The following is a 27,119-nucleotide window of genomic DNA, read 5'->3' as shown; positions in this document are numbered from 1 at the left end:
CATCAAACCAATCTCAGGACTGAAGACCACAACAACAACAACAACAACGCCACGTAGCGCTCTGTGTGAAAATCACTGACTGTGCTGTGCGCAATCTGTGTCTGGTTGGCATTGTTGGAATATTCGCTATTGTGGTGTTGGGCAGTTGGATGTGAACAGCGCATAGCGTTGTGTAGTTGGAGGCGAGCCGCCAGCAGTGGAGGATGTGGAAAATGACTTTTGAACACTATTAACGTAAATCTTTCATTTGCTAACTATGCCTATCAATAGTTAGTGCCTTCAGCAGTTAAAATCTCTTATGTAGCTGGCAAAATTGGCACATGCTGTACTGCGGTAGTTTGAGTAACGAAGATTTTTGTAAAATAAGTGACTCATGGAAGGTATAGGTTAGTCAGGGCCATTCTTTTGTAGGGATTATTGAAAGTCAGATTGCGTTGCGCTAAAGAAAATATATTGTGTGTCAGTTTACTGTTGATCAGAATAAATAAAGAGACAAATGTCTGCGTACGTTCAGTTTTGCTCAGCTGTTTGAAAATCAAATAACGTAAGAGGTTTACCAGCATTGTCATTCTTAATTTTTCTAAGGGGATGTTTCAACATGACACGCATGAGATACAAGTCTCCTATAGTGCTCTGTGGCTGGGCAGGCAGCACGTACGACCGCGAAGTAGAGGTTCCGGGTTCAATTTTGTTTATTGACAACGAATTTTACTTGATCGGATTACAGAACCAGGGTGCATATTGCTTCGTGAAGACCGATAAATTGCTAATTGAAGAAGAAGAAATGCTCGTGTACGAATCTTGTCATTAACGATCGGGAGAGCGAGAAATTGACGATAATTAAACCGTTACATTCCGCCTGCAGTCGTAGTCAGAGGACGATACAGCATTCAGTCGACAACGCACAATCCGATAGATCTAATCAGCTTATATAGACGAAAATTCTCGTGTGATGTTAATTAATGTTCGTTTTCTTTCATTTTTGATACGAAAATCCGTTTGGCACATTTATAGTGTGTTTATTACAGCATTCGACCTATATAGATTAAGGTAGACTGCATAGTGAATATTTTGCTTCGCCGTAAATGGTGATTCGTGTAATATGTGAGTCGTTTCCATCTATTTTTTGCTACAAGCCGTTGAATCAACGTGAAACACTTTTGTTTATTAAGGGAGATCTTAGCTACTATAATTTTTAACTTCTCATTGTTGGTGGTTCCACCGGTTTTCAGGAACAGTTAGTGAATAATTTCAAACTTCCTGACAGGTTAAAACGTGTGCCAGACCTGACTCCAACTTGGGACTTTTGGCGAAGTTCCCAGATTTTTAGTCCCTGTCTGGCAGACAGTTTTAACGTGCCAGCAAGTTTCATACCACCGCACACTCCTCTGGAGAATGAAACTTCATTCAATGAATAATACCACCAAGTAGAAACCAACAAGAAATTTTGTGTCACCGTACAATTTTGTTCAAAAATGGTTCAAATGGCTCCAAGCACTATGGGACTTAACATCTGAAGTCATCAGTCCCGTAGACGTGTAACTACTTAAACCTAACTAACCTAAGGACATCACACACATCCATACCCGAGGCAGGTTTCGAACCTGTGACCGTAGCAGGAGCGCTGTTCCGGACTGAGTATAATTTTGTGGCGAAATGGGACTGGGACCCTGAATTCTGCCTGACAAGGACAATGCTCTTACCGGCTGAGCTATCCAGGCATGACTCATGACCCGCTCTCCGTCCTACTAAGACCTCTTTCCTACTTTCCAAACTGTACAGAATCTCTCCCACGTAAGTTACTGGACTAGCAAACCTAGAAGAAAAGAAATTGTAAAGAAACGGCTTAGCACCCATCTAGCGGCTTATTTCCAGAAATGATCAACCACCATTCAGCGGAGTGTGGGCTGTTTTGTACTTCCTGACCGATTGAAACTGTGTGATACACTGAGACTCCAATCCGAAACCTCTTCTTTTGGGCGCAAGGCTTTTACCAAGTGAGCTATCCAGGCGCGGCTTACGATCCGCCCTCACAAGTTCAATTGCACCAGTCCCTTTCACCCACTCGTTCCCAATAGCATTTCCTGCAAAACAAAAAATTTCTTTTTGGACTACCTGTTCGGTACACAGTTCTCATGTCTCTGAAACTCATCTTCATAACTGCAGGAGGAGGAGGAGGAGGAGGTGGAGGAGGAGGAGGGAGATGAATGTTTAACGTACCGTCGACAACGAGGTCATTAGAGATGGGGCACAACCTCGGATTAGGGAGGATGAAGAAGGAAAGCGGCCGTGCCCTTTCGAAGGACTCATCCCGGCATTTGCCTTAAGCCATTTAGGGAAATCACTTAAAACCTAAATGAGGGTGGCCGGATGCGGGTTTGAGCCGTCGTCCTCCCGAATGCGAGTCCAGCGTGCTAACCACTGAGCTATCCCGCTCGGTTTCCTAACTGCACACATTCACTGCAGAGTGAAAGTTTCATTCTAGAAATTATCATATTATGAGCCTGGAGGATCTGTTTCAAAGATTTATGAGCTTCTTACAATGGACTGAGCAGTTTTCATTATTGCTCACTATACATTTACGTGTCACGTGCCTGTGAGTGTCACTTGCCTGTCCAAGAAGTAAACGTTTCGGAAAGGCAAAGAAATACAGGGTGTTACAAAAAGGTACGGCCAAACTTTCAGGAAACATTCCTCACACACAAAGAAAGAAAATATGTTATGTGGACATGTGTCCGGAAACGCTTACTTTCCATGTTAGAGCTCATTTTATTACTTCTCTTCAAATCACATTAATCATGGAATGGAAACACACAGCAACAGAACGTACCAGCGTGACTTCAAACACTTTGTTACAGGAAATGTTCAAAATGTCCTCCGTTAGCGAGGACACATGCATCCACCCTCCGTCGCATGGAATCCTGATGCGCTGATGCAGCCCTGGAGAATGGCGTATTGTATCACAGCCGTCCACAATACGACCACGAAGAGTCTCTTCATTTGGTACCGGGGTTGCGTAGACAAGAGCTCTCAAATGCCCCCATAAATGAAAGTCAAGAGGGTTGAGGTCAGGAGAGCGTAGAGGCCATGGAATTGGTCCGCCTCTACCAATCCATCGGTCACCGAATCTGTTGTTGAGAAGCGTACGAACACTTCGACTGAAATATGCAGGAGCTCCATCGTGTATGAACCACATGCTGAGTCGTACTTGTAAAGCACATGTTCTAGCAGCACAGGTAGAGTATCCTGTATGAAATCATGATAACGTGCTCCATTGAGCACAGTACATACTGACGAAACTAAAATGAGCTCTAACGGAAACTAAGCGTTTCCGGACACATGTCCACATAACATCTTTTCTTTATTCGTGTGTGAGGAATGTTTCCTGAAAGTTTGGACGTACCTTTTTGTAACACCCTGTATACAGTTCCAGTCGATTCCTAATGTGTTATGTAAGGGACAGTACTGTCATGGTCTGGATTTTCCGAAATCTATCAACACGTGAACTTTCAGAAACCTTAGAATAAAATACATTCAGTATTACTGATATACACTCCTGGAAATGGAAAAAAGAACACATTGACACCGGTGTGTCAGACCCACCATACTTGCTCCGGACACTGCGAGAGGGCTGTACAAGCAATGATCACACGCACGGCACAGCGGACACACCAGGAACCGCGGTGTTGGCCGTCGAATGGCGCTAGCTGCGCAGCATTTGTGCACCGCCGCCGTCAGTGTCAGCCAGTTTGCCGTGGCATACGGAGCTCCATCGCAGTCTTTAACACTGGTAGCATGCCGCGACAGCGTGGACGTGAACCGTATGTGCAGTTGACGGACTTTGAGCGAGGGCGTATAGTGGGCATGCGGGAGGCCGGGTGGACGTACCGCCGAATTGCTCAACACGTGGGGCGTGAGGTCTCCACAGTACATCGATGTTGTCGCCAGTGGTCGGCGGAAGGTGCACGTGCCCGTCGACCTGGGACCGGACCGCAGCGACGTGCGGATGCACGCCAAGACCGTAGGATCCTACGCAGTACCGTAGGGGACCGCACCGCCACTTCCCAGCAAATTAGGGACACTGTTGCTCCTGGGGTATCGGCGAGGACCATTCGCAACCGTCTCCATGAAGCTGGGCTACGGTCCCGCACACCGTTAGGCCGTCTTCCGCTCACGCCCCAACATCGTGCAGCCCGCCTCCAGTGGTGTCGCGACAGGCGTGAATGGAGGGACGAATGTAGACGTGTCGTCTTCAGCGATGAGAGTCGCTTCTGCCTTGGTGCCAATGATGGTCGTATGCGTGTTTGGCGCCGTGCAGGTGAGCGCCACAATCAGGACTGCATACGACCGAGGCACACAGGGCCAACACCCGGCATCATGGTGTGGGGAGCGATCTCCTACACTGGCCGTACACCACTGGTGATCGTCGAGAGGACACTGAATAGTGCACGGTACATCCAAACCGTCATCGAACCCATCGTTCTACCATTCCTAGACCGGCAAGGGAACTTGCTGTTCCAACAGGACAATGCACGTCCGCATGCATCCTGTGCCACCCAACGTGCTCTAGAAGGTGTAAGTCAACTACCCTGGCCAGCAAGATCTCCGGATCTGTCCCCCATTGAGCATGTTTGGGACTGGATGAAGCGTCGTCTCACGCGGTCTGCACGTCCAGCACGAACGCTGGTCCAACTGAGGCGCCAGGTGGAAATGGCACGGCAAACCTTCCACGGGACTACATCCAGCATCTCTACGATCGTCTCCATGGGAGAATAGCAGCCTGCATTGCTGCGAAAGGTGGATATACACTGTACTAGTGCCGACATTGTGCATGCTCTGTTGCCTGTGTCTATGTGCCTGTGGTTCTGTCAGTGTGATCAGGAATGTGTCAATAAAGTTTCCCCTTCCTGGGACAATGAATTCACGGTGTTCTTATTTCAATTTCCAGGAGTGTATTTCTGACAGCATAGATGAGGTCAGGTGACAGCAACTACTGTTGATGGCTACTAAAGCATTGGCAGTTCACTCACTGTCAGATGTTTTATTTCCTAATAGCACGTTTCGAAACCATACGGGTATTTTTGTGTAAGTTTTCCTTCTCCAGGTTTCCTACTAGCTCGTGGAGCATTGGAACGAGTTTCACGTATAAACAAAGTGTAAGCATATGTTTACTTTTATTACGTTTAGATACTGTCAACAAGATGGTAACATCACAGTGACTCGCAGGCGCCGGCCGAAGTGGCCGAGCGGTTCTAGGCGCTACAGTCTGGAACCGCGCGACCGCTACGTTCGCATATTTGAATCCTGCCTCGGGCATGGATGTGTGTGATGTCCTTAGGTTAGTTAGGTTTAAGTAGTTCTAAGTTCTAGGGGACTGATGACCACAGCAGTTGAGTCCCATAGCGCTCAGAGCCATTTGAACCATTTGATGGCGCGCCCCGATATGAATGCGTCATTTAGCGGCATACGGGAACCCGCTAGAGAAAAGAGGAAGCATTCCGTTTGCGGCTGAGCGCGCCGGCACAGTTGTGACGCGCTTTTAGAAGCACCGAGGTTCAGCCTCCCGACTAGCTATTCACATTTAGATTAAGATGCGTGCTGATTTCCACCTCGGGATCTTCGGCCGACGTTTGCTCATTGATTTTCATGACTTTCGCCATCACGAATGGCTGGCACTGGAGGGTATTTGATAGTACCGGGCACTCGTGATGGCGAAAGGTAGTACGGTACGTCAGTAAGTGGTCGCTTTTGTGGATGATTTAGTTGTCTGTAATGAGTTTCTATCCAAAAAAAAAAAAAGCTACTCAAATATCCAGTCACATCTTGATAAGACTTCAAAGTAATCTTAATCATGTCGAACACCACAGCTGACACTGATTTGTGTTATTATCCTTTTACTGTGCTATGACCGGTTCTTGGAACATCTTCAGCTTGCCGAGTAGTGCTAAAGTCATGGCATAAATGGTTTGATTGTCATATGTTATGTTAACGACCAAAACCAGAAACAATGGTCACAAAAAAGTAATGCAAAGATTCGCAGCTTGCTTTAAATGTACAGAAATATAAAATTGTTCACTTCACAAAAGGCAGAAAAGTATTATCCTCTGACTACAACATGAATCAGTCATCTCATGCAACAATCTGAGTGTAATAATTTTTGGGGACATGAATGATCACATAAACTCAGTCACAGACTTAGTGTCATTTTGTGGATGAGGGGAAAATGTAGTCAGTCTACAAAGGAGACTGTTTGCAAATCGCTTACACGTCCCATCTTAGAGCAATACTGAATTGTGTGCCAGTCATACAATATAGGACTTTCTTCAGTTGAACATTTACAAAGAAGAACGGAATAAAAGCTAGGAAAGAGAGAGTCGGTAAATTGGGAATACATTAATACATTATTTGCTTTTTTTCATTCAGTTCCAGACCCGACGATATATCAGTTATTTTCGTAAAGTGTGGCCAAAGTGAAGTTATTCCAAAAGTGATTAATCTATTTGTAGATCAACTGTCAGATCAGTTATTGTACGGATTGTTGTCAAGATGGAACATCGGCTCATAGCGCTCAAGCAACTCTGGAAAGAGTTCATGAAGTGTTTGCTGAGGCGAAGACAATCAGCAAGAGCAATGTAATCTCACGGTCCAAACTGAAGGAAAAGACGCATTCCAATACGCCTTACAGGTTGGAAGAGCCGCAGCAGAATACCCACAATGTTGCCATCCTTAAGACAGAGCTGCTACGAATCTTTCACAGTCTGATACATCACGCACAGTGCTTTATCGACGTCAACAGGGCCCATTTCGAGATTGTTTTGTAAAGAGCATTTCCCCTGTTCATTAACTGGGGTAATTTTGTTCATGTCAGATTTGTAAACGTTTTGCGGGTCAGTTTTATGTTGGCCGCCCTGTGGCACCCAGTTTTGGAGTTGTCAGACAGCCTGTTAACTTCAAAGCGAGGAGGAGGAGGAGATTAGTGTTTAACGTCCCGTCGACAACGAGGTCATTAGAGACGGAGCGCAAGCTCGGGTGAGGGAAGGATGGGGAAGCAAATCGGCTGTGCCCTTACAAAGGAACCATCCCGGCATTTGCCTGAAGCGATTTAGGGAAATCACGGAAAACCTAAATCAGGATGGCCGGAGACGGGATTGAACCGTCGTCCTCCCGAATACTTCATGCCGAGGAAACTGTGACAATTACAATCCATACTGCTGTTGAGATGTATATAGAGTGTTCGGAAAGCCTCTGTGCACTGCACTGCACTAGATTACAAATAAAATTGGCAGAACAGAAGTTGACAGAACTGTTTTTCGTAGGTACGCGATTGTTCTTTGTTTCGTTGTTCTGTTGTGCAATTGATTTAAGCTACTGAACGCGATGTGTTCTGTTTGGATGTTCATGTTTTTAATTTATGGTACGCTGAATTCTTCATGTTGATTTATTTATTTCAGATACGTTTCTCGTTCCATAGACACAAAAATGAGGTGACTCTAGTGGTGTGGAACATGTTAGAAAGTATAACACAAAAACATAGAACATTTGAATATAATATTCACTTCCCTGGTCATTTGTCAAGACACTGTCTAGATACGTGAATACATTATAGTGAACTGGAACTGCTAATATTTACAGAATTAATACACTGTCAGAATGAAACATAATCATGAACTTTTAATAAATTTATCATACACAAAATACTCAATCTTGACAGTAGTGACCAAGTGCTATCAAAAGTGAAATCTAACTGACATTTTTACTTAAGCTTGTCTAACAGACCCTACTCAGATATTCATCTGTAGAGTTAAGGAATTGCCTACAAAACAGTGTTTCAAATTCTGTTTAAACTGTTTCTTTTTAAACTGTTTTGGTAAGGCGGTAAATGCAAGGATTTAGTGCAGGAGCCATTGTTTGCAAAATTCCCGAAAGGGCGGTTCGTCTGCTTAGTGCGAAATTTCAAGAGACAGTCACGGTGATTAGACGGCGAATGAACAGGAAGACCATCTAAGTTAAAAGAACAAAACCTGTTAAATATTTCTGACTCTAATGCAGCAGAGCCCAGCAAAATCATTGTGCAAGATGGCAGAAGGAAAAGACACCGCTTTGCAATACTGCAAATGGTTTACATCTTTTATTGAGAGGAATACCATTGATATTTTTGACGTCAGCTTCTCTACAGACGAGGCCTCCTTCCACCTCTGTGGTCATGTGAACACACAAAACACACGATTAAGGTCAATGAAGAATCCTCTGGCCGTGCTTGAAACGCCACTACATTGTCAGAAAATAGGAGAGTGGGTAGCAATATCAAGACATCGCAATACTGGAACTTAATTTTTTGAATAAACCGTGAACAGTGGACGGTATTTTTCAATGATCCAGAATCTCATTAGCTACATAAAGGAAGAAACTACTCCAGATTTCAACAATATAATGCTACTTCGTACGCACTTAACAACACTATGCGTCTTCTGCAATAGCTTTACAGGGAACGTATCATCTCAAAAAAACTATGGCCCCTCGCTCACTGGATCTTACTCCACAAGACTTTTGTTTGGTGAACAGCAAAATCTGCAGTGTATCGTAATCCCTACGAGCGCTTTATGACTTAAAAAGTGAAATAAATACACTCATGCTCGTAAATTAAGGATAATGCTGATGCATGGTGAAACAACGATATGGTGGGCGGTTTGCGGCGACTGAATAGACTGAATAGACATGGTTTATTCGCCCGGTGACCTGCAAGGTGCATTCCACTGACCCCTGGTCACAGGAGAGCCCGTAAAGCCTGGTGTCAAGAACAGTGGTCCCAGGTTATGTTCACGCGCGAGTCCAGTTATAGTCTGAACAGGGATTCTCGCCGGTTTTTCATCTGGCGTGAACCAGGAACCAACAAACCCCTTAATGTCCTTGAAAGGGACCTGTATTGAGATCGTGGTTTGATGGTGTGGGGTGGGATTATGATTGGTGCACGTACCCCCATGCATGTCTTTGACAGAGGCATTGTGGCAGGTCAGGTGTATCGGGACGTCATTTTGCGCCAGTATGTCCGCTGTTTTAGGGGTGCAGTGGGTCCCACCTTCCTCCTGATGGATGATAACGCACGGCCCCACCGAGCTGCCATCGTTGAGGAGTTCCTTGAAACAGAAGATACCTGGTGAATGGAGTGGCCTGTCTGTTTTCCAGACCTAAACCGCACCGAGCACGTCTGGGATGCTCTCGGTCGACGTATCGCTGCACGTCTTCAAACACCTACGACACTTCAGGAGCTCCGACAGGCACTGGTGGAAGAATGGGAGGCTATACCTCAGCAGCTACTCGACCACCTGATCCAGAGTATGCCAACCCGTTGTGCGGCCTGTGTACGTGTGCATGGTCATCATATTCCATATTGATGTCGGGGTACATGCGCAGGAAACAGTGACGTTTTGTAGCACATTTGTTTCGGGACGGTTTTCTCAAATTATCACCAATACCGTGGACTTACAGATCTGTGTCGTGTGTGTTCCCTATGTGCCTATGCTACTAGCGCCAGTTGTGTATAGTGCCACGTTGTGTGGCACCACATTCTGCAATTATCTTTAATTTATGAGAATGAGTGTATGTACGTGAGAAGTATATCACAATAAGATCTTGAGAAGCTGTGTTCCAATAAAATTCAGCGCGTCCAGACGTGTATAGCCGTCAGTGGACGTAATTTCCATCATATGTTGTGACTGCGTATCAACTTTCCGAACACACGGTAAGAGAACAGCCGTGCGGGGTAGCCGTGTGGTCTAGGGCGCCTAGCCGCGGCTCGCGCGGCTATCCCCGTCGGAGGTTCGAGTCCTCCCTCGGGCATGGGTGTGTGTGATGTCGTTAGCATAAGTTGGATTAAATAGTGTGTAAGATTAGGGAGCGACGACCTTAGCAGTTTGGTCCCATAGGAACTTAGCACAAATTTCCAATTTGTAAGAGAAGAGATGAGCTGTGGAAGGGACGTACCTGGAAGGCGATGGTGTTGCAGATGACGAGCAGCAGGCGGAGCGGCCACTTGGCCTTGTAGGAGCGGTGGGCCCACAGCCGGTGCGCCCCTGCCGTCACGCCCATGCCCCCCAGCCCGCCCAGGAAGTACACTGAAAACAGCGAAGTCAGTAAGCACATTACGTCACTCCCTTCAGCCACTTATTCCTATCGACAAATGACCTGCAGCAATCGTCTCACTTGCTAAACAAATTTTTTGAATGATTTAATTGCATAATATCTATGTGAAAACTTAAGATTACCACTGAGATGAAGCCGGCCGCGGTGGCCGTGCGGTTCTAGGCGCTCCAGTCCGGAGCCGCGCTGCTGCTACGGTCGCAGGTTCGAATCCTGCCTCGGGCATGGGTGTGTGTGATGTCCTTAGGTTAGTTAGCTTTAAGTAGTTCTAAGTTCTAGGGGACTAATGACCACAGCAGTTGAGTCCCATAGTGCTCAGAGCCACCACTGAGATGGGAAAAATCCATTACATCAAAAATAAGTGTCGATTATGGATTACTAGACTAAGTCATAGACTTCAGACAGCTTGGGTGTAATATGACACACAGTTTGACCTAGCCACTAAAGATAAGTTTATTATGTGGCAACAGTGAGACGTTGGGAAGGTACTTCAGAAGAGAAACATAAATAAATACCTCTCTTCTACCTTCGAAGTCTCATGGACATCCTCTTGCATACCTCGAGAGACTAGCACTTCTGGAAGAAACGAATACCTTAGGCTGTGACTTAGTCATTTCCGCCCTCAATCCTTTGCGATCCGACAGTGGTGCACACAGGACTGGCTCCACATCAGCTCTCCAGAACATTTCAGGTTCCGGGTGCAGCATCACGGTGTGTAGAGGCTCTGAAGAGAACGAACGTTGCCACATTGCATTCGTCATCGTCCGATGGGCACAGTACCTGGCGTCATAATATGGAGTGCCAGTGGATACACAACAAGAAAACGTCTGCTTCGATAGCCATTAATTTTCACGGCAGCGGTTACGCTTCTGACCTATTTAAGTCCATGGCTATGCCCTATCGTCATGGATTGCCGTGACGTTACCTTTCAACAACGCGTGACCACAAATCCCCTTTGCTACCTTGACCTATATCGATCCAGAGAGTGTTCGACTGTTGCCTGACCCAATGTTCTCCAGATCTCGTACCCACTGCAAATATCTAGACATCGGCTACCGAGATATTGGCACATCACTACCCGACAGTCACCACGATTGACGAACTCTGGCACAGAGTTGAAACAACATAGAAGGACGTACCAGAATTTTTCACCCAGTCTCACTAGGGGACCGCATGTGCTTGTCACAATCAATTTCGTCAAAATTTGTCGTGTATGCAGCACATTGCTAGAAATGAAAGTGACAGAAATGACACCTCGAGATGGCCAAGCTTTTAGAAAAAAATAGCGTTTTTTGCATGGCTCGGGTGCGGCGCCAGCCGTTTATGTGAGCATGGTTACCAAGCAGCTGTTCGCGCAGCGGAAAGAGTTCAGAACAATAATCTGAAGGTCGTCGAGTCGAATCCCTAAGCAGAAATACGTTTCTTATATTCCATTTTTGCGTTACCTACCCTGCAAATAAACCGAAATAATGCCCAGTATACGGTATTTTATTTGTTAAACTTTAATAGTGGCAACTATTTATTTACAGCTCGTACAAAATAGGTAGGTGTTTCAAAGTTTTACTGACCTTCAGAGTAGTCACCAGCATTGTGTACAACCCGTTACCAGCGATGTGGAAGTCGTAGGATACACTTATCAGTGCCAGTTGTGCTGACAGTTCGAGCGGCGCGGTCTATTGCCCGACGAATTTGTAGCAGTTCTGAAGCGAATGCCGTGAAGTGTTTCCTTTAGTTTAGAAATCGAGTTGAACTCAGTAGGGCTTAAGTCAGCGGAGCGCTGTAGCTGGTATACAGAAGTTCTGACACTTTCTGCGGGATCTGAAATCATTTTTCGCCGGCCGGGGTGGCCGAGCGGTTCTAGGCGCTACAGTCCGGAACCGCGCGACCGCTACGGTCGCAGGTTCGAATCCTGCCTCGGGCATGGATGTGTGTGATGTCCTTAGGTTAGTTAGGTGTAAGTAGTTCTAAGTTCTAGAGGACTGATGCCCTAACTGGACCTAACTGCTAAGGTCATCAGTCCCTAAGCTTACACACTACTTAACCTAAATTATCCTAAGGACAAACACACACACCCATGCCCGAGGGAGGACTCGAACCTCCGCCGGGACCAGCCGCATAGTCCATGACTGCAGCGCCTCAGACCGCTCGGCTAATCCCGCGCATCTCAGGACAATGCTCAAGCACGTACAGTACAAGCTGTTACTGATTTGTTTGACTGATGGGGCTGCTAAGTGCTATACCACCTACTGCACTCCTCCTACTTAAGCCCTCGTGAGTTCAACTCGATTTCTAAACTGAAGGAAACACTTCATGGCACTCGCTTCAGAACTGCCACAAATTCGTCGGACAATAGACCGCGCCGTTTGAACTGCCAACACAACTGGCACCTGCTAAGAGTGTCCTAAGACTTCCACATAGCTGCAACGGGTTATACACAATGCTGGTGACTACTTTGAAGGTCAGTAAAACTTTGAAACACGTATCTATTTTGTACGAGCTGTAAATAAATAGTTATCGCTATTAAAGTTCCAACCCTCGTGTTTTCATAAAAGGCATAAAAAGGAAAAGCAGAGGAAAAATGTGAAATTGCGAATTTTCAGGAAGGGATTGTAAGCTGTGAGAGAAAGCGTCGTGTATTACATGAGATACTTTTAATCGTACAAACAGTGGAATCTGTTTAGTCGGCATCTCGCACAGCTTACAAACGGTATATTTTTACAATTCCATGGTTGTTTTCAACTTCCTATACCAAATCAAACCTGGTTTACATACATAAAAAGTTCTCTCTCATCGCACAGTTCTGTCCGCAGCTCGTGGTCTAGTGGCTAGCGTTGCTGCCTCTGGATTAAGGGGTCCCGGGTTCGATTCCCGGCCGGTTTGGGGATCTTCTCTGCCTGCGGACTGGATGTTTGTGATGTCGTCATCATTTCATCATCGTCATCACTCGTGACAGTGGCTAGATTGGACTGTGAAAAAAATTGGACTGTGTAACAATGGGGAATTCGTACGTACGCTGTTACCGTGCAGTTGAGCGCCCCACAAACCGAACATCATCATCATCATCAGCGCGCAGATCAGGAGTAAATCACGCATAACGAGCTGTGGGAAGTCCCCTGCAGAAATACTGAGCCTCTACAGCCGTCCATAATTGCGAAAGTGTTGACGGTGAAAGATTTAGTGCACGAAATGACCTCTCGATTAGATCCAATAAATGTTCGATGGGATACATGTCAGGTGATCTTGGCGGCCAGATCATTCTCTGGACCTGTACAGAATGTTCTTCATACGAATTATGAACAATTGTGCCACGGTGAAATGGCACATTGTCATCCATAAAAATTATGTCGTTGTTTGGGAACTTTAAGTCCACGAATGGCTGCGAATGATATCCTAGTAGTCGAACATAACCTTTCCCTTCAGTGATCGGTTCATGTGTGCCAGAGACCCAGTCCATTGCACGTAAACATTGCTGACACCATTATGCAGCCACCACCACCTTGCACTGTACCTTGTTGATAACATGCGTCCATGACTTCTCGGGTTCCAGCAACTCTTACCAGCTGAAATCGGGATTCATCTGATCAGTCCACGATTTTACAGTCGTCTAGGGTGCACTCGATATGGTGACGAGCCCAGAAGAGGCACTGCAGGTGATGTGCTGTAGCAAACGCACTCGGGGCGGACGTCTGCTGCCGTTGACCATTATCACCAAATCTCGCCACGTTGTCCTAACGGATACGTTCGTCGTACGCTTCACATTGATTTCTACGGTTATTTTGCAATGTTGCTCGACTATTAGCACTGAAAGCTTTACGCAGATGCCATTTCTCTCGGTCGTTAAGTGAACATTGTCAGCCACTGCTTTGTCTGTGGTGAGAGGTAATGCCTGACATTTGGTATCCTCGAAACACTCTTGACGCTGAGGATCTCGGAATATTGAATTCCCTAACGATTCCAGAAATGGAATGTCCCATCCGTCTACATCCAACTGCCATTCTGTTAATTCCTGTCGTGTGACCATATTCCTTCGGAAACCTCACGTGAATCACCTGAGTACAAATGACAGCTCCGCCATTGCACTGCCACTTTATACTTTTTGTACGCGATACTACCGCCATCTGTATATGTTTATACCTCTGTCAGATGACTTTTGTCACCTCACTGAATACCATAAATCTGGACGAAATCGGAGATGACGAGTAGGCGAAGTCCCCTTGTCGGTTTCGACTCGATGTCTAGTCAGGTTAGAGCCCTTGCTGCCGCCATGCAGCTGCCAGCACATTAACTACATAATTTTGTCAAATATTCTTTCTGTTATCCTTTGTACGCACTGTAAGTAAAATTTTATTAGTTACTGTCCTTTCTGGTGTTGCTTTTATAATGGACAGCAGTGTTGTAAGTTTTTAGACAACATGGTTGTATGGAGATAACAGCGATTAGTTTACTTATAATCAATTATTGAAAATGACAGCCACAATCGTATTACTTATTTTGCCGCCAACCGGTTTCAAGCCGCGATGGAGTCATCTTCAGGGCAATTTACACCATTTGGTCGCTCGCTGGAGTCGTCACCCTGCCTGTACACGGTAGTTACCAACCGTGCACAGGCAGGGTGACGAATCCATCGAGCGACCAAATGGTGTAAATTGCCGCGCCCGGGTTTCCGGGTTCGATTCCCGGCGGGGTCAGGGATTTTCTCTGCCTCGTGATGAGTGGGTGTTGTGTGCTGTCCTTAGGTTAGTTAGGTTTAAGTAGTTCTAAGTTCTAGGGGACTGATGACAATAGATGTTAAGCCCCATAGTGCTCAGAGCCACTTTTTTTTTTTTTTTTTTTTTTTTTTTGTAAATTGCCCTGAAGATAACCCCATCGCGGGTTGAAACCGGTTGGCGTCAAAATAAATAATGTAATTGTGTCATTTTGAATAATTGAGTGTTGTAAGTAACGCTAAATTTATTCGTCCTTTCTTTCACTCGTTGAGGGTCGACATTCCACTTGACGATATTCTTTTCAATAATTCATGAAAGCAGGCGAGGTTTTCTGCTAGTCGTGAAGGCGCAGCAGTTGAAAGCGCCTGCGAGGAGCTGCTGGCCAGCTATCGCGGTGAGCGGACGCGTCGCGCAGCCCAGCTCGTTGTGCAAGGGGCGTGTTTACGACGGCGCCCCATCGGCGACTCACTGCCGGAAGTAGCCGTCTGTTGCCTGTCCACCTGTGATGACTGCACTTGGATAAGACTAGCGTTTGTGTGCTGGAGTGCACAACAAATCTGTAAGACTGATTCGGCTATTCTCGATTGCATTCAACAATTCAGGAGACATACTCCGGGAGTCCAAAAAGGTTGGACACTGGATTAACATAAACATAGAAAAAAGTTAATACAGTAGTTTTAACGCTTCAGCTGTTTCCCCACTTGAGTACAACGCAGAGAACGTTCATACGACGATGTCAGAGAGGTGGATGTAGCTCAACTAGAGTTTTACACTGGCTGGAGTGTTAATTTCTGCACTGTGTCGTTTTATGGTAGATTCTTATAGATAACACAATTCGCTTCACCAGTGATGATTTTTCCAGAAAAGAACTGCCTATGTTTTGCATTTCAATCAAGTTCCGGCACGCATCCATGCATCGTTGTTTTGTTCTATAGTCAAGGTTTGCGAGACACTGTTTCTGTTGTTCAAAAGCCGGCCACGGTGGCCGAGCGGCTCTAGGCGCAATTGCTACGGTCGCAGGTTCGAATCCTGCCTTGGGCATGGATGTGTGTGATGTCCTTAGTTTAGTTAGGATTAAGTAGTTCCAAATTCTAGGGGACTGATGACCTGAGATGTTAAGTCCCATAGTGCTCAGAGCCATTTGAACCATTTATTCTTCTTCAAAACATTCAAGAGACTATCTTAATCATTTGAGTTATAGATGTTGCTCCATTACTATTTGACACACTGCGGCAGAACGTCCACTGCTTACCGCTGCCTTCTGACAGCTAACTGGTTCAATGCACGTCCGTTGTTTACAGTTGTTAATTCAAGCTGCCACGGTAATTACAGCGCTGACGTCGCTTATATGCCAGGAAGAAAATCAGCTCCGGAACATAATGCACGGACGATGTGCGTACAGATTTGGTCCAATGAAGCAAAATGTTATCAACATACACAAACGATACAGAGAGTGAACGCCAACGACAAAATTCGTAGCTTCTTTAAATAGATTTTGTGTTTCCATATAGTTTATAGATATGGTTTCCTGTGGCTCGACATAGACTAATAATATAATTATAATTTATTCGAATGCCTTTTTGTGAAAATAAGCTCACGGGACAAAAAATTAGTCCATCTGGAGAAATCACTTCAGGCGTCATTTAATAGCGGATAATCCCGCCCCTGGACCTGATACCCGCCTGGATTAGTCTAGGAAGTGAGTCCACGCGGCTGTGCAGATACGTTGCTTCAGCTTAAGCCGTCAAATTGCCGCGATGCTAATGTCGGCATTTTACCCACTGTTCCAACTTCTCCCACAGATTTTCTGTGGGGCTCAAGTCAGGTGATTTTGCACGCCAATCGACATGTATGGGGGTGGGGAGCTTCCAGAAAACCATTCATATATTCTTCCAGTGCGATAAACTGTGTTATTGATTTATGTGCCTGTGTTAACGATGGCCTCTTGCGAGGTGACCAATTAAAATTATTTACTGCCTGCAGTTCCCTTCGCAATATTCTCTTGCTAACAGGCAGGGAAGGGCCATCATTCACTGCCTGTAGCAATTCCTGTCGGATGTAGAATAGATTTTGATTCATAAGCCGTGAAACGCCTCTCCGGTTTCTCTCACATAGGATGTACACTACGGTGACAAAAGTCATGGGATACCTCCTAATATCGTGTCGGCCTTCCTTTTTCCGGTGTAGTGCAGCAAATCGACTTGCCACGGACTCAACAGGTCGCTGCAAGTCCTCTGTAGAATTATTGAGCCATGCTGCTTCTATAGCCGTCCGTTATTGGTTCAAATGGCTCTAAGCACTATAGGACTTAACATCTGAGGTCATCAGTCCTCTAGACGTTGAACTACTTAACCTAACTAACCTAAGGACATCACACACATCCATGCACGAGGCAGGATTCGAAGCTGCGACCGTAGCAGCAGCGCCGTTCCGGACTGAAGCGCCTAGAACCGCTGGCCACAGTAGCCGGCTCGCTCGTAATTGCGAACGTGTCACCGGCGCAGGATTTTGTACCGACGTCTCGATTGTGCACCGTAAACGGCCGGTAAGATTCACGTCGGGCGATATGGGTAGTCAAATTATTCGCTCGAATTGTCCAGAATGTTCTTAAAACAATTGTGAACAATTGTGGTCCGGTGACACGAGGGATTGTCATCCACAAAAATTCAATAGGTGTTAGGGAACATGAAGTTCATGAATGGCTGCAAATGGTCTCCAAGTAGGCAAGTAGCCGAAAATAACAATTTTACAGTCAATGATCGGTTCCGTTGGACCAAAGGACCCAGTCCATTCTACAGCCAATACCATTATGAGCCCACAGTGCCTCATGGACAACTTGGGTTAATGGTTTCGTGGGATCTGTGCCACACTCGAACAATACCATCTGCCCTTACCAAATGAAATTGGGACTCATTTGACCAGGCCACGGTTTTACAGTCGTCTAGGGTCCAATCGATATGGTCACCAGCCCAGGAGAGGAGCTGCAGCAGCCGTCGTCGTGTTGTTAGCAAAGGTCGGTCGTTTACTGACATAGCCTGTTAAGGCCAAATTTCGCCGCACTGTCCTAACGGATATGTTCGTCGTACGTACCGCATTGATTTCTGCGGTTATTTCACGTGGGTTGGCTGTCTTTTAGCACTGACAGCTCTACGCAAATGTCGCTACTGTCGGTCGCTAAATGAAGGCCGTCGGCCACTGCGTTGTCCGTGGTGAGAGGTAATGCCTGAAATTTGGTATTCTCGGGGCACTCTTGACACTGTGGATCTAGGAATATCGAATTCCCTTACGGTTTCCGAAATTGGAGATCCTATGCCTCTAGCTCCAACCACCATTCCACGTTAAAAGTCTGTTAATTTCCGTCGTGTGGCCATAACCAAGTCGGAATTTTTTTCACATGAGTCACCTGAGTACAGATGACAGCTCGACCGATGCACTGCCCCTTTATACCTTGTTTTCGCGGCACTACCGCCATCTATGTATGTGCATATCTCTATCTCGTGACTTTTGGAACTTCAGTGTATTACCGACCACAACTCTAACGTGCTTCGTGGCCTCGTATGTTACACTACTACTTGTCGACATGATGAACAGTCTTCCACGAAACGCTAACACATCCATCAACGTCAGACACCGTAAGGTCATGCCACTCAGTTACGTCCTTACGTTTACCCATGTTTCTGTACAATGTTCACATGAAACATAAATATCTGACTGATCGCTGTTACCTTATGATCACGCAGAGGATGGGCACACGAGGCTGAGCACGCTGCGCCAACGGTAAAGACTTAACGACTCACCGATGCGAGCTAATTTTTTTGTCCTATGTGTTAACCTTCACAAGAATGGAAGGTCGTGAAATATGCAATCACCAAAATATACACCGCAAACCACAGGTTAATACAACCATTCTCAGATGCAAAAGCACGCGTTTTGTATCATGATGAGAAAGATCGCTTCAGGGGTATGATGAATATTGGTGGCTGCCACCACTGCGTAAACAGCTCTGTAAAGTGTCGTTGTACACGTCTACCATTGTGTTCAATGAAGACGTGGTGACTATAAGTCAATTCTTCATCAGTAAATCTATCCATAATAATGTGTATTATCGTTAAAGTACAACTAACACTGCCGGGATAGGAAACCCGAAGCAGAGCGCACTACTCAATGCAGTCTTGAGGCCGAAGACCAAAGTGGGTTATTATGTTATCAACAGCATGTATTTTTCCAAATAAGACACGCAGAGCGCAAAATGCAACTACTCTACAACGGGCCACGGGAAACCACGGGTCGCTTGTAGTAAAGCTCTCAGAAAATATCCATGAACGATCTCCGGAATACTGTCCGTGGAGTTCGAGTTCACACCGTGTTAAGCAGCGCCAGCAGCGCTCTCATGTATTGAGTACCTCATCAGCTTCATGAGCGGACTGAAACCTGATTTCGGGCAGGATGCACTATATGTATTATCGTGAATGGAAAGGCTCAAAATCATGAAAAGTTCAATTTTTACTTTTTTGCGTTTTCTGAATCTACAGACTATTACCTTTTAATAGATATATAATTTATTCAATTCCGAAGACTACAACTATTTTTAAATTTTTTTTGAAATGTGTTCTACAATGGCGTGACCCTCTGTGGCGCTGTTAAACTGCTGTCAAATGGTGTTATTATTAACGTCCGTGTTCATCAGGTACATTTTAGTGATGTGAGATAAAGTATGTGTTGTGGCTAAACCTATTTTCAGAGACTTAGCAGCACCTGAACTGTTGAAAAAGTGTATTCACGGAAAAACTCAAAACCCCAATGAAAGTGTAAATAGTGTTATATGGTCGAGAATCCCCAAGACTGTATTTGTTGGAATAGAAACACTTCACTTTGGTGTGTATGATGCTTTTGCGGCTTTCAATGATGGCAACATTGTAAGGTGCAAGGTATTTAGAAATATGGGAATTAAGAGAGGTTCTAACATGGTACGAGCGATGCTTGCTTTAGACAAGGAACGCCTTCGGGCTGCAGACAGGGCTGTAAAGAGTCTAGAATATAAGCAAGAGTAAACAGGAGGAGGAACAAGAGGAAGCTGGAGGAGGAGTTTGCAGAGGATGAAGATAATCCATCCTATGGACCTGGAATGCACTAAAAAGTTAATCCAATCTTTGTCGCTCGATTCCCAAAGCTTTTATTTTCTCATACTAATTACATGTTTTCTAAGGATCTTCCAAACATATTTGTTTCAAACTTTCAGTAAATGTTACACAGTACCTTCTGCATAATTTAACACAGCCTTTTTCCAAAAAACTGTATATTTTTGAATATATAAATAAAAAATTGCAAAAAATGTTGTGAATTTTCATTACAATTGAAAAAAAATCATCTTTAATAACTGAACTAAAATTTTGTAAAATCCCTGTGTTAAGTTGTAGCCCATATTCCAATAAATAATCTGTAAAAAGTTCAACTTCCTACCTCAAATGCTTTGTGAGGAAAGATGTAATTTATAAGCGTTATTTTAACATTGCAAGTATAGGGCGTTCCGGAGCCCCTTAAGTACCGTCTGGGCTGCGCCAGGGATATATAATAGTACGACTGCTGTTCATGCTACTTGCAACATAGCCAGTCATGTAGCACAACTTCTTGGCAGTAACAGTATGTAGACATATAAAGTGTAACGATCACATGCGCTCAATTGTAAGTAATGCAATTCAGTTGTAAGATTCTACGAAACTACAGTTTGTCTGCAAAAGAGATTGCATACGAACCACTTGTACGCCCATGCTTGACTACTGTATTTGTAAAAGCCTATGTGAGCTTACCAAGTCGAATTCAGGAAGGTAACTTTGAAAAGTTTACGTCCGATTTGCTTAAACATTCTTCTCCAACTCGAGCTCAAGCTGCGCTTCTATTGATTTTGTCATCGACAGAGTATTTGACCCGTAAACAGCAGATAAAGATGAAAAAAAGATCCATGAACCTATAACCGAACGACAGACGAGCATAAATAAAGTATCATTTAAGGTATAAGCAAATGATGTAACATCGTCTCTGAACTGAAATTTTTCTAAACAGAGGCGTTTTATCGAACTGCAGACTTCGAAAAGTAGCGTATTAAAACTTTCGAAGATTAAGAAATCTCTTCCTCAATCAAGCCGATTCATTACTTGATTCTCGTCAGGTCGAAAATCCAAAGCGGCTCTGCGACGGATGACGTATGATCTGCATGTAGCCCACCTTTCCTGCCAGAGTTCATAATTCGTTAAAATTTACTTCTGGAACACAATGACTGGAGCACTGATTTCTGACTTTCCGCCGAACCTTTGCGATTAGCTACATATCAGACTGACAGTCGTGACAGAAAGGAAGCAATTTTGCTGTGTTGTAAGGCATCCACGTTCCGCACAATACGTGATAGTTATCTTGATGCAGTAGAGAACCAAGAACATGCTGAAATAAGTATACAGTTTTGTGCTTCAAAGTTTCCTAGCTGTATCAGTTCTTGTCCACTGGTTGTAATACTGTAGATCCACAACGATAATTAGGTCTCTTCCTGCCATTAAAGCAGTCATTGTCCTTCTAAGAAGCTACATCTTGAATGCAGATTCATTGCATGTCTTTGAACTAACGAAAGCAAAGCTGTTCCCACACAGGCACTACCCAGATTAGAACTGTATTGCCGAATGAATATGGCTATTGTTATCATAGGCTAAGATACGGACGGTTCGGGGACAAGTCAAAACAGTTGCTCTGCTGCACCTCACAAGCCAGTACGAACCGCATTCAGGAGGACGACGGTTCAATCCCGCGTCCGGCCATCCTGATTTATGCTTTCGTGGTTTTCCTAAATCGCTTGAGGCAAATTCCGGGATGGTTCCTTTGAAATGGAACGGCCGACTTCCTTCCCCATCCTTCCCTAATCCGATGAGACCAATGACCTCGCTGTTTGGTCTCTTCCACCAAATCAATCTAATCCAATCCAGTAAGAACCGAAGTTGTAACTTTTACGAACCTAATCATTACTTTTAGGAGCTATTACTTCAGTTGGTTGTAGTTAACCAGTATATTTGTTTGATTCACAGTGGTATGGAGGAATTCTGAAAACAGTTTTCCCTGCATTCTTCGCCATTTCATCTATTGCGTATTCGTTGTGCGCTGCTCTGTGATTTTCAATTATATCTAAAAGTTCTTTCTTCAACAAACCATCTTCGAAATCGATGTTTTTAGATTTTAGCCACTCTGATATTTCGTGCTTATTGGAATTCGCATTGGGAACTTTTTCTTTTCTCCGAGAATGCTACGGCGCATTATCAAGAACAATAACTGCATTTTCCTCAAGCCGAGGAAGGACATCTTGAAACCACTTCTCGAAGGTTTCGGCGCACATCTTCTCATGATAATCTCCACTTTTCTTGGATTCGGAAGTCCACAAACATCCTTCAACGAACCCTGCTTTGCTGCCAATGTGTGCGATAATCAGATGTTTCCCTTTACCTGATGGGCTTTTGCTTCCGGTGGATAATCCGGACAGAAACGCTTGTTTTGAGGAATTTATAGTATCATCTACCCAGACGTAACTTCTGGTATGTCCTGCGTTCACCCACGTCTCGTCCAAATAGTAAATGGGTCTGCCGTCATCTCTCAACCGTTCAATGGTTCGAAAATAACGCCGCCTCCGTAAAATGATGTCATCCCTGTCTATTAGCATGCTATCGCGCCCACGCCGGACCTATTTGGCATTCATTTCTATCAAAAAAATGGTTCAAATGGCTCTGAGCACTATGGGACTCAACTGCTGAGGTCATTAGTCCCCTAGAACTTAGAACTAGTTAAACCTAACTAACCTAAGGACATCACAAACATCCATGCCCGAGGCAGGATTCGAACCTGCGAACGTAGCGGTCTTGCGGTTCCAGACTGCAGCGCCTTTAACCGCACGGCCACTGCGGGCGGCATTTCTCTCAATAACTCATAAAATGTAGTTCTCCGAAAATTGCCCAGATCTGCATCTTAGTTCACGACTGTAAGCACTTTGTCAATTCGTTACGAAAAGAAAATCGTCTCCTTCGTATCGCATTTCTATCGAAGTCATCAACATTTTCAGAAAGTTTCTGTCTTAATTTTCCTTTCTTGGGAGACTTCAAAGAGTGTGTGGCCTTGTTCTCACTTATCACACGATACACTGAAGAACGTCCAAAACCTGTAGCTGCAGCTGTTTTCGAAACAATGTCACTCATCGACTGCTATGGGTGTAACGGTTCCGTTTTATACACATTAAGCACCATGTGCTTCTCAGAAGAACTTAGTGATTTCTTCTTTGCTCGCTTCTTTGGTGGACTCAGAACTAACACGTCGACCTCGCTCGCTGAATCCTTAGATGACATAATGAGGACAGCCGTATGTGATGCTAATGAAATAAGTGAATATATAAAATAAGAAACCATGCGATGCTATTGGTTGCGCACATAAATAGTGAACGCTCAGCGTGACTACAAACACATATACTTACTCTATTAACCAACAACTAGTCTTTCAAGCGTCTTTACAGATGAACTTAAGATATCCCGAAATCGCCGCTGTACAACACCCACTAATGAGCTCACACCTGCAACTGAGACGGCCACACTGACAGAGCGCAGCGCCTGCGAACCGCACAATACATCGCTCATAAAGGACAAACGGTTGCACACATCGCATTCGAAGAAACTGCAAAATTTAATTCAAACCTTTCTGAAACTTTTCTCGCTTAAACCCCCACAAAAAAATTTAAAGGGGAAAAGTTTGTCGCTTACTATATTTCGGATGATGATTTGGTAAAAGTTGTCCATCAGACGTGAGATTTTAATTTATTACTTCACTATTACTGACTCTATTGGGCAGAAAATTTGCAGACGTCATCAACATATAGCACTGAAGGCAATTATAAAAAAGTTTAGGAGATATGGCGTGATAAATATAGAGTAACGCGAAAAAACTACTTTTCCTGAAAGCTTAAATATTTCTCTTTTGCAGTGACAATAAATTTTAATGTAATGTATAAAAAGGTGTCGGAAGTCAGTTCTCGGATCACTTTATCATGTTCAGGTGCCAAATTACAAAAAACATGACTTTCGTTCTTTAATTTCTGACGCCCCTGCCTTGTACACCCCTCGAAGGCAGCGCTGTGGTCACGCGCCTTGCCGTGTTTACAGTACGTCTCTTGTTTCGGTGAATCAAGTATAGTTGACTTCTTGAAGAGAAGAAAACTACAAGAAAGGTTGAAACAGTTGTCACGCCGGGCTCCAGAATGGGAACACACATTTCGCAGGAACGTTCTAGTATTTTAATCCTCTTTGAATACTTTACGAGCTTGTTCTCTACAGGGATGTTCGTAGCAGTGGTTACTGTGTGAAAAGCAGGGCATCTGAATTCAATACAACCTTGTAGCTGCGACTGAGTTCACCATCTGGTATTTTCCTTCTACCATGGGTGCTACTACAGGTACATCATAGAGTAGCTTCAAAGGAGTCTGTCCAGAAAGGAGAACATGTAGCGTCATTTTCAATCTATGGAACGTACCGTGAAGCGTAAATGTGGGTTGTGTGAAATAGAACTGCTGCCGAAACGCAGGTGGCCTATGGTTGTAACATATGACTCCTCGACGCGCTCGTGGACTCATCCTCTTGACTACTGTGTATGTCAGGGCTGGTTCCCAGTACTAAGTGAAAGGGGGCTTTGTTAAGCTTGCAGATGATGAGTCAGACTTCAAGTAATCCTTGTAAGTGAGCTGTGCTCGGAACCTAATACAGTGGCGTAAGGACTACTGACTTTCCCATGATAGTAGGTTTTTCCCAGTACCTGTTCGGCACAAGCTTCTGGAAAGTCTCAGCTGTTAGAAGCATCTTCCTGAGCAGTTACAGGGAGTGGATAAAAACATGGAAACACCAAAAACATGTTGTTGTGGTCTTCAGTCAAGAGACTGGTTAGATGCGTCTCTCCATGCTACTCTATCCTGTACAAGCTTCTTCATCTCCCAGTACCTACTGCAACCTACATCTTTCTGAATCTGCTCAGTGTATTCAACTCTTGGTCTCCCTCTACGATTTTTACCCTCCACGCTGCCCTCCAATACTAAATTGGTGATCCCTTGATGCCTCAGAACATGTCCTACCAACCGATCTCTTCTTCTAGTCAAGTTGTGCCACAAACGTCTCTTCTCCCCAATTCTATTCAATACCTCCTCATTAGTTATGTGATCTACCCATCTAATCGTCAGCATTCTTCTGTAGCACCACATTTCGAAAGCTTCTATTCTCTTCTTGTCTAAACTATTTATCGTCCACGTTTCACTTCCATACATGGCTACACTCCGTACAAATACTTTTACGAAACGACTTCCTGACAATTAAATCTGTACTCCATGTTAACAAATTTCTTTTCTTCAGTAACGCTTTCCTTGCCATTCCCAGTCTACGTTTTATATCCTCTCTGCTTCGACCATCATCAGTTATTTTGCTCCCCAAATAGCAAAACTCATCTACTACTTTAAGTGTCTCATTTCCTATTCTAATTCCCTCAGTATCACCCGACTAAATTGGACTACATTCCATTATCCTCATTTTGCTTTTGTTGATGTTCATCTTATATCCTCCTTTCAAGACACTGTCCATTCCGTTTAACTGCTCTTTCAGGTCCTTTGCTGTCTCTGATAGAATTACAATGCCATCGGTGAACCTCAAAATTTTTATTTCTTTTCCATGGATTTTAATTCCTACTCGGAACTTTTCTTTTGTTTCCTTTACTGCTTGCTCAATATACAGATTGAATAACATCGGGGATAGGCTACAACCCTGTCTCATTCCCTTCCCAACCACTGCTTCCCTTTCATGCTCTTCGACTCTTATAACTGCCAACATAATACGGTGTTGGAAAACCGTTGGTATTCAAAACAGCATCCAGGTGTATAGAAATGGATAAATAGAGGTTCTGCATGGTTTACAAGGGAATCTCATACCATTCTTTCTGCAAAATAAAGGCAAGACCGATAACGATAATGAAAGCAGATACCGATGATGCACCCTTCTCTCCAAGGTAGGCCACAAAGACTCAATAATACTGAGATCTGGTGACTGTGATGGCCAGAAAAGATGCGAAAATTCATCCTCGTGTTCACAAGACCAATTCTGGAGGATGCGAGCTGTGTGAAGTGGGGCCTGTCGTCTTGGAACACAGCGTCACCACTGTGGAACAAAATTGTGCCACGGGAAAGACCTGGGCACCGAAAATGGCAATCCTAGGCAGCAATGCAGCCTTGCCGAGTAACCACGGGACCGATGGAAAACTACGAAAGGCTGCCCAAAATATCATAGAACACCCGCCATGTCTCAGTCCTGCGACGTAAACTCGGCCTGAAGTTGGAGACCGTGAGCAACATACTCACCCGACCAAATGATTTCCTTCCATTGCTCCACAGTCCTAGCGTTTAGACTTCAGCACAAAATTTACCAGTTACGGGCATTTGGATCACTGATTAGTGGTTCTGGAATTCCATCTCAGCCAGCAATTCCCAGTTTAGGAAGCTCCTTTCGTCTTGTTCTGGTGATAACAGGTTTCGCGAGTGCGACATTCATTTCTGTTGTCCTCTTAGTTTTCGTCAAAGTCCTCGTCAACAATCGTCTGCCACGATGTAAGAGGTCCGAGCAGATGTAATTTCGATGTATTGCTCACGCGCTGCCTGCGATATGTAAGGTATAAGAGAATCTGAGACCAGAGAGCAGTGTTGACTGCAGTAGGAACTGTGTAGCACTAGCAGTAAGTTGTTGCTAGCGAGCAGTCTAGTCTGGTCTGGTGTATCGTGTTGGCTGGGCCGGTCGTGGTGCAGCGATGCCGGAGCCCGAGCATTATTGTATAAGGTAAAAAAGCAGCCTCGCGCATATATAGTATTGTTATCTCAAGTCCCATGTAAATGTTTTAAAAATGTCTTAATAATAATCTTTGTCATAAAAAGTAACTTTTAATAACCATTCATTTCAATTTAAAGAATTTACTAATTTCACCAATCCATGATCATCCCGATTATTGCAAAAGAAAAATCAGTTGTTTCCTTTTATAAATGACAAATCTATCGGCCAGCATTGCACAGGGCTGTGCCAGAAAAATTTATTGTAAGAGGGCAGATATATATGCGTTATCCGGCGACTTCATTGAGGTAAGAATTTTTCTTTTTTATTCAGAATGATCTTTCAGGGCCATGACGCAGCACTGCTGACGTCCAAAATTTACCAGGTTAAATTCACAGTTAATTATTGAAAA

At 44.5% G+C, this 27,119-nt stretch overlaps 1 protein-coding gene across 4 annotated transcripts in view; it reads right to left on the bottom strand.

The window, feature by feature from the left end:
* Positions 1–27,119, bottom strand: part of LOC126162705 (acyl-CoA Delta-9 desaturase-like) — a 177,158-nt gene that overhangs the window by 17,050 nt on the left and 132,989 nt on the right. For all 4 annotated transcript variants that reach the window (XM_049919362.1, XM_049919360.1, XM_049919361.1 and 1 more), the window contains exon 3: positions 9,982–10,112. In XM_049919362.1, coding sequence (XP_049775319.1) covers positions 9,982–10,112 — 131 coding nt within the window. The remainder of the gene's footprint in view (positions 1–9,981; positions 10,113–27,119) is intronic.

This window comes from Schistocerca cancellata, chromosome 2 (assembly GCF_023864275.1).
Source record: "Schistocerca cancellata isolate TAMUIC-IGC-003103 chromosome 2, iqSchCanc2.1, whole genome shotgun sequence".
Taxonomy (NCBI): Eukaryota; Metazoa; Arthropoda; class Insecta; order Orthoptera; family Acrididae; genus Schistocerca; species Schistocerca cancellata.
Note: the sequence above shows the minus strand (reverse complement) of the source record. Positions and strands in the feature narration are given on the sequence as shown.